Below are 12,834 nucleotides of genomic sequence, written 5' to 3'. Positions count from 1 at the left end.
AAAGGAGGAGGCCAAGTGCCAGCAGGGCAGAGCTCATGAAGCTGAGCAGGTGTCAATGAAACTAGATCTGGGAAGGAAGTACCGCTCTTCTCAGCTTAACAGAATGCAGAAAGGATGATGTAGCTAACAGTGATTCAATAACAAATTCAGTAACACTGCTGCTAAATAAAGAAATTTACTTTCTAATAAAATCATATACTACCTACAGTTTCAATTCTGCTTACAGAGAACATAGCTCTTTTATGTTTTTCCTAAATAACAGAAACATTCAGCCTAACACAAAAAGTCATTTTCTGATAACCCCAATATTTGGGGGGTACGGAAGAAAATTAAAACTAAAAATAAAAAAGTCTTTTCCTCCAAAAAACTCTTCTGCTACATATCCCAACTTGGTAATGAAATGTCCTGGAACATTAAGATCTGTTCTTGAAAGTCAGTATCATGTAACTTTGTAGATACAATTCCACTGTCAAGGAATTCAGGTGTTACTAGCAATTGATTTCTTGCAATAGAGTTTAGTATCTCCTCTTTCATTCTCCATGGGAATATTATTTTCTCTTACAAGAGCATGCTCCCAGTGAACTGCATTGGCCAAATCCACTACCCTGCTAATATAGCAGTACATCTCTCTACCCATTGTTCAGCACTAGTTTTGTATTTAAACAGAGCACTGACAGTCACACAGCCAACACCCCAAAGTTACTGAAAACTATCTGTGTGGCTTAAGACCATGACCTTCTAAAATCACAGGATTTCCTATGCTAAGCCCTGCCCCACAAGCCGTGGTACAGGCAGACTCCTATTCTTAGCACTTTCTGGTTTTCTTAAATGCAGCAGCCTCGGCTTACAGATGATGCAGCAGCAGGACTCCTGTGTCTCCTCTTGAAGTCAAAGCTTATTTTCCGTGAGTGGAAGATTATGAATGATCTAAATGAAAAACTGTTAAAAATGCCTCCTCTTACCTATACGCTGTGCTCTACTCTGAAAGAATGTTTGCACTGAAGTACTTGCCATGAGACAGATGGCCTGGAAAAGTTAAATTGGTATAATAAACAGACAATACAAAATTAAAAAAAAAAAATCCCTTAGAAATAAGGAAGGAAGGAAAGGAAGGAAAGGAAGGAAGGAAGGAAGGAAGGAAGGAAGGAAGGAAGGAAGGAAGGAAGGAAGGAAGGAAGGAAGGAAGGAAGGAAGGAAGGAAGGAAGGCAGTGAGTTTTAGCAAAAACTGCTTAGAAAAAAAAAAAAAAACACTATATGGTCCTGACTTTTGAATAAGTTTATTCTTCTTAAGGACGTTCCACTACAGAGAGCATTACTATGAAACAATAAATGTAACAAATCGGAAGGGAAACAGACAGACAGCTTCACATGTAGCAAAAAAAAATCATCTTTTCTCCATCTGAAGCAGAAGCAAGCTATGGATAGCCCTTCCACAGAAAGAGCTTCTCCTAAAGTGAATATGCAAGAGCTGCACTCACATAAGAACAGAGAACCACTCCCAGTCCATACTTCAGATGCATAAAGACCTTGACAAAGAAGAAAGGCTACTCTGGAAAGGAAATAGCGTATTACTCATTTGCTTTGTTCATGGCTAAACTCATAACTGAACAAAAAGACACCACTGAAAGGCAAGGAATCTAACAGTGAACAACAGCATCAGTGTTTAGTCAAGAATGAACTGCCCAATTATTATGAGGGGAGTCCTCCACAAGAAACAGTGGTGTTATTAACAACCAGCAAAATGCAAACTGTTGGAAGTTCTACAATGCAAATTCCAAACATTTCCTGTTGATGAAATAACAGAATGAAAATTCTCAACTGAGTTCTATGTTGATGCATATGAGACTACAATTATCTAAAAGAGGAAGCTGGGGATAATGCAGCTTTTCAGTCATATTCACTCAGAGGTTGGCGAAATACATCCCAAATTGGTTTTGCCCTTTTTTATCCCCTCATACAAACAACACTGGTTTCTAGATGAAGTGAAGGAGTTCACATGTAACTCAGGAAACTATTTCAGAAGATTGTGCTTAACATTCAAAAACTGATTATTCAAACAGCCAATGTCAGGAATCACCAAAACATAAAAGATTTTGCCTGAATCATTTTCATCAGCATATGTTTGCCTATTCCAATAATTCTGTGATTTCCATCTGGCTTCATGCCACGCAGAGGATAAATGAAGGCTGGGTAATGAGGTACAGCAGCAATTGTTTTGCGTGTTCCTAAAACTGGAAATAGATTCTTATCAAACTGAACAGTTTACAGGAAGGTGAAGAAATAGGGTCTAGGTCCTGAGAAACCAATATTTTATCTCGGCTTTTATCTCTGTACCTGGGATGTTCAGCATGCTGTAAGCAACCTAATGTTTCAGAAGCGATCACTGATAAGTGTATTTTTCATTGTCTTGGCAGTTATATTTAGCAGTCTGTACTGCCACTGCATTTAACAAAATCAGAATAACATATAATGCCATCAACTCTTATTGCACAAATCTTAGATATCTTACATTGGACCATCCAAAACTACTGGATAATTTTTACCTAGATCAGTAGGTAAAATGACTGTTCCTACATATAGATTTCTTCAGATAACTGAGGAAATTGGTTAAGACTTATGAACCATTAAATATCTGCACACTGAGGAACAAGGAAAAGCTCAGAAAAAACAGTATCTTCACAGCAGAGTAGTAAGAGTGTAAACTAAATACGTAGTCACTTTAAAAATATTAGTAAGCTATCCATGAACTTTAAATGTTAAGTGAGCACTTAACCTGTGAAATAAACTCATGTATTTAAGTGCTTCAATCATAAGAGTTAAGTATAAACGCATGTAAGTACACACAGATGATTTAAATTTTACCTTTAACTTTCTGAGTGTATATGTTTGAACCTTAAGAACTTCTTTCAACATGGAAAGCCCTCTGCTTTCACTTTTTTATTTATTTATTTTTTTATTTTTAAGCCAATGAGGGATGAAAAAGACAAAAAGACAGAAGAGACTTCACTGTTATTCTCTTTAAAATTCCACACAGGATCGGTTTCTCGTGTTTCTGACACACACTGAGAACGATGAATTTGAGAAGAATTCTGAGCTTGATTGTGACAAACTGGTGAAACTGATTAAAAATATAAAAGGGTTCTCAAGAGGATGGACTGCAAGCACTTTTAAGAAACATAGAAGAGTCCTATGGAATAAGAACAACAGACTAAAAGAAAGACATTATGCTCAAAAGCTTAGAACTCACCATCTTTCCCAGGGAGATATCAAAAGGACTAAAAGCGTGCTAAAACTGTAGCAGAAATAGAAGAGATCATAACAAAGTAAGCAATGAGTTCATATTGCCTTGGAGAAATTGACAAGAAACATAGCAAGGTGAATTTAACTGCAGCAGAAATCTTACAGAAAATGAAACATGATGAAGTAAAAAGGAAATACTCAAAGTACTTAGGATAAAGTTAGAAGGACTGAGGCAAAAACATTCTTTATTTGGCAGGGGGCAAAGAAAAATATACAGAAATGAGTCTTTTTAATAGGTATTTCAGAATGCAGAGAAGCTATCTATCCACTATTTAACTGGAAAAAAAATGTTAAAAGAAAGGAAAAATAAAGCAATAGCCCCTAAGAACTACAGACTTTAATTTTCAAAAGAGTTATCTGAATTGAGAATTGAGTGGGATTAAGAACAACTTTAACATAAAAGAGAGATGTTCTACATACTGTACAACTAAACTGAATCAGGAAAAATACAGAAGTAAAACACCACTTTGAAAGGGTAGCAGTCTTCTAGCCTTCAAAAGCATGACAGTGAAAATTCTTCTGTGACGGAAAAGGGATGAGTTTTACTCCATGACCACTACAGAAAAGATGATATAAGTAAATAAATTCTGTTTAATTTGAAGTAAAGGGAGACTTTGATGGATATCAGGAAAAAAAAAAAAAGAATAATTAAATGTTGGAGTATAATCAGAGAGATCCATGGCCCTGAATTTTTTTCTAAAGAATGGTTTGCAAAGCACTCATAAGGGATGGTCCAGGTACACACGACCCTGATATGAATCACATCCCTGGTACAGCTGCAGGCAAAACCCATCCAACCAACTCAGGTCTCGAATAGAAGTAAGGTAAGCAGACAGGACAGGAGAAATTACTGGGCAGACCTGAAATATTGCTGGACACTGCACATAACAGTGAGAGAAGCTGAGTGAAGTTACAGATGTGCTTTAAGGGCGGCCTGGATTTAACCAGTGTGTTTAAGGGGACTTAGGGGAGAAACAGCTGAGCTCCGGAGGCAACTCAATGGGAGCACCATAGCTCTCTGAGGGAATAGAAGCATGCAAACCCAGCACATCAGAATGTCAGCAGAAGACAGCACCAGAAGTACCATACACTGCTGAGATGACTGAAGGAATGTTAAGAGCAGTATCACATGTGGGCATCAGTTAGTAACAGTAGGAACAATACGGAAAACTGGTTGGGACAGGTTGTTCATTTGGAAGAACAGGATAGAGTAAGGAAAGTATTAAGGTGTTAAAAAGGAAGGTCAAGAAAAAGGAAAGGGGCTAATAGTCCCAAGCAAGTTATGTGATAGATGATGTCAGTGGTAGACCTACCAGGCAGACCTGTGCAGCTCAACAGCTTGAATGAGTGCAGTAAACAAAACTTGTTACTCTTGCCACATTACAAGAACCAAACTGAATTCTGCAGTTGGGAAAACTGGGGTGGGAGGAAGGTTTGGTGCTCTCCTTGGTGAGCAGGAACAACTGGGTGGAGGGACTGCGCATCCTAGCATCACCATAATGGTGCTTGTTTGTCCCCAGCCTTTTCCTAATAACCTTGTGAAGTTCCCTTTCATCCTTGAACTTCCATGACACTTCCATACTGTCAAAAGGGCAGAATATAAGTCCTAGGACTCATTCCTAACACATAACAAACACTTCCAGGATATCCTCAGGAACAAAATGACCCTGTTTCTTATCTGCCTTGGAGAAAGTTACCAAGCTACAGTGCTATGGAAAAGCATAAGTTGTTTTTATCTCGGCCACTCCATAATAGTTCAGTGGAATGTTTGGATTAACAATGACTTCCCCTTCCATCATCCACTAAAGCCTTTTACAGTTGGGATATAGCTTTGGCAGCCTTTGAAGGGGAAAGCAGAGAAATAAAACCACAAAACACAAGACAGGCATCTGAATTAAATTATTAAATATCCACAATGTGGATATTCACCAAATAATTATCAAACAAGTGAATTTGTGGTAAACAAGATAAAAAATTACGTTCTTGATCCACCACATACAATACTTGCAGAAAACCATGAGAAGTATAGGCGATGAGCATCTCACTACAGTTCAGAATGTATTTTAAGTATGAATTTGTTAAATACTCTATATGGCTAAGAACAATTTAACCCTCTTCTCAAATGCACAAAAAATAACTGCACAGCAATTTATGAACTGCCTTAAGTTCTATAATTATTAATGGATTTCATTAAGCTTATTTTAGGTGACTGAAATTTCCTGTGTGCAACATTCAGCACTGAAATTGAAGTGAGCAATCAAATCTTCACCTTCAAAATGATAAGGGGTAAAATGCTCAATAAGCTGTTAACCTGAAGAAGAGTGGATGCTTTTGAAAATAATCCTGCTGTAATATTTGTATCTTAGTGGAAACTCTGTGGATCTCTGACCTGATTCCAAACATCTGAATGCAATAACCTCACATTCTCAATAGGACGACAGCTCATGCCACTGTTAAAGCATACTCTGAGAAGTCAGAGCAGCAGCTGCTGAAAGCTATCACTACCAAGCACCACACAACTATTTTCTCAGAGATTTATGCCCACTGTTATATTAGCTCACTCTAAAAATGATACGTAACATTTGGAGGACTACAGATGCAGTGAAATGGTCATCTGATAACTCAGAAAGTATACTGTTTCCATCTGAAATCAAGTATTTGCCCCACCATATACTCCCCAGTTTTTCACCAAACTGTAACTGTTCTAATACAATACTGCATTTCATACTTTTCTCATCGAGAAACTGATATGAATTAGCTGTGGGTAATAATGCCTTCTGTGTAATCATGACCAACATACCAAAAAAATAAGCAGCACTCTTTTATAGCATTCAGTCTGAAAAACAGAAGTTTTTTACAACACAAAGAACATTGGTTTCTGCACAGCCTACCACGTAGGTAATCTGTCATTGTTGAAGATCTATTGAACAGTCAATGGAACATGCTACATAACTCTGAAACCCTCCCAAGTGGAGTGGAAAACAGAATGAGAAGTTATGAAGTACTTTTCATTGTGAAAAATCTAACAAAGAATTTCACTACATAGATGTATTTAACTTCACTAAAATAAAACACAGCAACGGCTGGCAGGAATAAACAGAGTAAATGCCACTTGAGAATTACAAAAAAAAAAGAAAAGAAGTGTTACTACATAGTGGAGCAAACCCTCTAATTTGGTGAAGTAACACTTCAACAATTTGCAAGGAGCCACTCAGGCCTTTAATCTAACCTAACTATGGTTCCATATCAGAACAAGATACCAGAACATAACAGCACAGTCAAGGAATTACAACCATTGTTGGATTTAGGACTGTCAGAGAGAAAACTGTACAAAAATTAATCATCATTATTCTTGCTTATGTACATACTTCTACACTGTAGGCAAAGTTTCCATTAGGAAATCAAAACTGCAAATGCACATTGCGGAGCTCTCAGCTCATGGTCCATGAGCAGCCAACCTGATCCAGATTATACCAAAACCCTAAGCAACCACAGATACTCGAACGAAGAACACTCCCCATCTATACAATTGATTAACTAAATGTTTGTCTATGCAACCATACACCAGATTGCTCACCTACAAAGAAAATATTTGTAAGTCTGTTACTGCATCCAGCCAACAGACTGCATCCCAAATCCACGTAAATCCTGAAGTTGATGCCATAAAGAACCTGGAAGGCCAACTTCCCAACCTCAGGTGTCCTGCAGAATTATGTCTGTCATCTTGCTTTTCACTCTAACAGGTAAAAAAATGCTAAGGTGGTTTTTACTCCTCACTCTAGCCATAAGCTATTGGGACACTACCGAGCCAACTTGTAGCTTTCCATCTTTATCACAATAGGTTTCCTCTTTAATGAGAAGTAGGTGTTGTCTCTAACTCTAGACTCTAGAATCAAAGACGCACAATGAGAGCTTTTGCTGTTAAGTAATCAATATCAACACCCTGGCAATTAAAAAAGCAGCAAGCAACTTTAACTTTCATCTTATTCTTTGGCATATGTACAGCTTTTTGAATTTTTTATTGCAACTCACCAAAATTTCTCTTTGCTCTTCCAAATTTTTTAAGAAGTTTGAAAACTCATGAAGAGAAGCATCTACAATACAAAACCAGAAAACAAGTTTCATCATGTTGCAGGATGGCATGGCAAAAACCATAGCCATTTATAATCAGTTCTTACCTACCTATGTATCTTTCATCATCTGTCTCTGCATCACCAATAAATTCGAATTTGAAGTCTCTCAGAGAATGGGCAAATTTTCTCTGGGCTGCTGAAAGGTCTGCAAAGAAAAAAGCAAGGATTGAAGGTTAGAGAATTATTGTAAGAAGGCTGTAAAATCCTCCTACCCCTGATCAACTTTTACAATAAACCCTTAACACAGGTCTGCCTAAGGACATTACAAGATAACAAATGTTGTCTAAGCCTCTTCTGCTCTCATCTGGGAATCTGTCACACAGATTTCTTTATGTGAGGTGATGCAGTACAAAGCAAGGATAATCATCTGTACAGTATCAGACATATTCTTACACTTCACCATACGGTCACAGCCATACAAACAGATTTGTAACTACAGAAGTTAAAGCCACAATGCTCTGAATAAGTTGTGACAGCAGAAAGATTCTCTGCTAACTTAAACTCACTAGCATATTTGCTAGTGCAAACACACATTTTAGCATTTCCTATACATGTTATGTAGAAATGTATAAGTATTTGACTAGGAGACCTAAGCCAATCTGAAAGGAATTGTTGCATTGGAACTAAAAATTCTAAGGATTTAAAACCAGGCTAAAAGTTAAATTCACATTGTTAGTTTTGTGTTATTACTTTTTATTATTATTTATTATTATTATTATTATTATTTTAATATTACTAACCCATTTTTCCTCACATAGTTTTTATCTATTAGCATTTGACAATTTGGGGTCAGAGGTCTACACTCTACATCCCTCAGGAAGTAATTAGATTCTATATTCAGAAGCAAAGCCCATACTAGGATTTCTAACACCATAAATAAGCAGTATACACACACTTTTCTGTTGTGCTGACATGTGCAGATTTGGTAATGTCACGGGTTCTGGAGGGAAGGAATTGCTCAACAGAGGAAAGAAAAAAATAGGATGTGCATCTTGGTAGGTTCTTACTCAGTAGTACAGGTTTTACTCATATTTTTGGTGTCAGCCAAAGCTAAGGACAGTGTGAAATGTTTAGTTAATCTGTAATGTTTTTCATATCACGTGCAGTTCTAAAAGGGCTGAGAACAAACCTTTAGCACATTGGCTAAGGGTTTCATTTTTTAATACTGAACAGGAACAAAAAGAACACAACATTCTTTAAAAATATATAAACATATATAAGATCATATTTATATATATATATAAATATAACACAAAAACCACCAGAACTATGTCAGGTCCTACATGCAATACATTGTGTGTTGTATCGCCTCTCACGGTCAAGCATATGTTTGGCATACAAAGCTGCACTGAAAGTTCAATTCAACCACATCAAAGGTTAAGCCACAAACACTCTACAAACAGCAAGACAACAAAAAAATGCTTTCTGATCCTTGTCATTCCACATTGCTTTCTTTTCATCAATTTCTCCTAAGATCTCTTCTCACTTATTGTTTACAAGTGCTACTCCCTTCCATGTCACACTGCCAGGTATTTGCCTTCCTTTCGCAACTGCTTCTGAAGCCCATACATGTACTCTTCAGCCCACGAGCAGCAGGACATCTTGGGGGTTAAAAGGCTTCTAAAGCAGACAACTAAAGAAAAACGTTCTGCCAGCTCTGAAAGGATTAAAAGTTCAAAAAAAAAAACAAGTTTCTCAAATATCTCATGCTATGCTGGTTTGTGAGCCAAGTCACAATATGAGGCTGAAAAGAGTTTATTTGTGGGAGAATGGGTCTATCAACCCACACTCTCCCAAACCTATTTAATTTTTTTGAATCCGATAATCTCCTGCCAAAGCCCTGTCACATGAGAGCTAACTCCTCACCGGAGGAAAGAACTGTTTATTCTGTTTTCCCTACTTTTAGAGGTGCTGTACTGGGATAACTCTGACCGTGGCACACAGCATAAGGCGGCACACAGCACTGCATGCAGGCACACAACAACCCCACGCACGACTCTTCCCAAACTCTTCCCACTGCCAAATCCTATCAGAGCAGTGTGAGACCATCCCCTACAGGGCAGCTTATCCCACCGCTCTGGTGACAGTGACTGCAGGCAGAACCCGTGCCTGCACTCCAATGCTTTCAGTGGGAAACCCAACAATTTGCACTTCTCACAGGCTCAGAAAGTGACATTCACACACTTCTCCTTACCACATTTGTTAAGGGATTGGAAATTCTTACACAAGGGTTGGAAGCAGTAACCTTTAAACATTCTAGAGCTAGATTTGCAGAGTTCCTGTACTGAAGTCATGAAAATGCATTAAAGTTTTGTAATGTATTTCCACACATCTCTGTGAAATGTTTAAGAACGTTCCACAAAATTTTAGGAAGTATGTGAGGATGGGAGGAGGTTGGAAGTTTTAGGACATGGAAGAATGATCTTATGTGGCCAGAAACGTCACAGATATTTATTTACTGAAACAAGAGCAGGAAGAAAAGACACAGACATAGGATAAGAACTTAACGCATAAGAAGTCACTCAAGCAAAACAAATACCATTCAAACATTGCAAGATGCAACTGGAAAGAAGTGAACCTCCAGACCAGGGAAGGACAACTCTGCCATTTTGGTGCAACAGACTGCTGCAACGATCAGAGTCCCAACTGCTGCCAGAATAAAGAGAGATTTAATCCTGCTTAGTCTGCACATACTAACTGCAAGATTCATCACCCAGTGTTTAAAATATCATTTATCTTTTTTTTTTTTTTTTTCTCTAAATTTACTTTCAAGTTCACATTCTGTTTTCATTCCCTGGGCCAAAATAGCACTGGTCTAACATAAAGCAAACACTCCACTGGGCAGAACCACTGCTGCCTCTCTATTCGCATAAACTGAAAAGTCTCTGCTCTGCCTCTTGTTAAGGTAAAAGCAACAAAGCTGAGCATCAAGTAGAGATGGAGGAAAACTGTTGAGAAAAGGCAGAATGAGAATACAGAGTTTGTTATTCTACAGCACAGGAAGATGAGGACAACAGCGAGACTCAGAAAGATAACATAGCGTTGTGCTGGATTTTCTTGACCTTTGACAAACCATAGCCAGAGAGGTAGAAGCCTGACACAATCTGCAGCGAAAACTTCAGTTGCAGGGCAAAAAGCAAGAAACTGCTCCACAGCTTTGCCCTTATAAATTCCACATAGTCTGCAATACATACATAAACATACACAAGCATTTATGAAGGTGAAACAAAAATCTGCCTATTGTTGCCATTGTAAGCACTATACTCCATTACTACTGCTTTAAGATTTAAATGCTGAGCATTGTTGCTTAATGTAGAAGTTTCATAGGCATACTCTGGCTCTCTTACATTCTGTTAGAAGACCTTTACTGCAGCAAAACTACTCAGCTAACACTCACAGATGCACCTCGGAATTGTCCCCCATCAGCAGGAGAGGTTTCAAGAGCAGCATGTTATATAAAGCAGAAACAGAACCATATGGGTGCCAGCTACGTAACAGAGTAACACAGTATGTGAGTACAAAATATTTATCAAATAGCACTGTCACTGGTGTTTATCAGAATAATACTCAAGTCTATCAAGGAAAAAAACACAGCGAGAATTTAGGAGGCCAGAAATCAATTTCCTTCATTTTAGTTTCCTCGTTCAACACAGTAACACCAGGTTGAAAGCTATTGAGCTGGCAAAAGTTGATCGTTGAAAGCTGCTGCTGATGGTCTAAAGGAACAGGGCATCCAAGATTAAACAGTGTTTAAATATCAACCAAACACTGAATAAACAGTAACTCCTAGCAAATCCATAAGGCAGATTCACTTCAAAAGACTCACATTCTTAAGAGAACATGAATTAATTTTCTCTCCGTTACTGTCCCGCCAGTACACTCTTCTTTTCGTACTTAAATGCAGCTACTTAGAAACACACGATAAGGAACAAGGAGCTCCTCTCTCCCTTGCCCTGCTTTGGAGCACTTCTGCACCAGGCACCTGCGCTCAGCCCAGCATCCTACACCATATGCGCTGCTGGTGCCCCCACATGAATACTTTCCATTTAGGTTTGGTGAAAAATATTTTTTTTCTCATCTGAGTCAAGCCACCATGATGACATGAGGAGGCACGGCCAGCCCTCTTGCAACACCAGTCCTCTGCTTGCCCCAAGGTCAAAACTGACTTCAGTGCTACTCATCTAACCTAGAGTTCTTGAACAAAGCAAGACAGTACTAGAGCTATGCTAGATCCCTTTTGCATGGCAGGAGAATTAGTTACTTGGAACAGTCCTTTTTATTAATGTTTTCTAAAGAAAAATGCAGATTTCTACCTCAAGCTTCACTTCTACAGCATCAAGAAACTTATCTAAGAAGAGCTGGCATTACTTCTCCGTTCCTCATCGCTAACTATAATCTTCTTTATTCTAACAGCCATCCTCCAGGAATGACAGATTGACAGCAGCTTTGTTTAACATGGGTTCCAATTGCTCTGATCTCCTTCAATAACATAGGTTAGCAGACACCTAGATTTAACTACCAAGCTCATCTTCAGTATGAAGGACCAACATTAGCACCTCACCAGTCACCCTGCTGCTACCATCTTCACAAATTTCCCTACTACCTTCACCAAAGGAACTTTGCTTCTCTTCTGTGTTCCCTATAGTAAGGTGAACGACGAATCTAATACAATCCGTAACACTGAGATCATGAACAGGCTTTAACTATCACCTTAGCAAGATGGGTAAACAAGATTTACTTATCAACTTAGTAGATGCAAGCTGTGTGGCAGATTAAAAGTAGTAACACATTCCAGCTCCCTGAAACTTAAAATGAAAAGCAACAAGTTTCATCTGCTAAGTACATTGAAAGAATCACCAAAACAGAAACAAAAATACAATAAAGCTAAAATATAAAGCTATTCATTCTTCTTCAAAAGACAGAACGGAACTCAAGAAGTAAAAGATTTCTGGAATTTAGGCTTAATAATGTCACGTTACCTATGAGTTCGTGAAAGCTTAGCAAATTCAGGTGTGAGCATTAAAAATGAAGTGTCATTAATCACTGACTTGTCAAGTAGCTTTTTTTTCCCAGCACAATACCGCATTGGTTTGTTTGGAACACCCCACGCCCTTAAAACAAATGAGGAAAACCAGAACAACATTTCACTCTAATTCAATTGGTAATAGCGTTTTTCTGCTGTTGGCCCAACAAAGCCACCTTTTCCAGCCACAGACCCCAAGCACTCAGGAGCCGATGCTTCACACTCTCTGTGCTTACATGCTCAGGTTAGAGATAAGCCCACCAGCACCACCCAGTAAAAAGTTTCCTTCCGCTGACATCTTCCCATTTCGATGGGCAGCCCATGGCACTCCTGTTGGGATCACAGTGATGCCCCCACGTTTCAGCCCCAGCTGCCTT

The 12,834-nt window shown here is 38.4% G+C and overlaps 1 protein-coding gene across 3 annotated transcripts in view; it reads right to left on the bottom strand.

Moving 5' to 3' along the window:
* Positions 1-12,834, bottom strand: part of ARHGAP10 (Rho GTPase activating protein 10) — a 128,481-nt gene that overhangs the window by 85,343 nt on the left and 30,304 nt on the right. For all 3 annotated transcript variants that reach the window (XM_420436.7, XM_046940592.1, XM_046940593.1), the window contains exons 2-3: positions 7,484-7,579; positions 7,334-7,395 (exon numbers count right to left, since the gene is read on the bottom strand). In XM_420436.7, the coding sequence (XP_420436.1) occupies positions 7,334-7,395; positions 7,484-7,579 (158 nt within the window). The remainder of the gene's footprint in view (positions 1-7,333; positions 7,396-7,483; positions 7,580-12,834) is intronic.

This window comes from Gallus gallus, chromosome 4 (assembly GCF_016699485.2).
Source record: "Gallus gallus isolate bGalGal1 chromosome 4, bGalGal1.mat.broiler.GRCg7b, whole genome shotgun sequence".
In the NCBI taxonomy this organism is placed as follows: Eukaryota; Metazoa; Chordata; class Aves; order Galliformes; family Phasianidae; genus Gallus; species Gallus gallus.
This window is presented reverse-complemented; position numbering and strand designations above follow the sequence as displayed.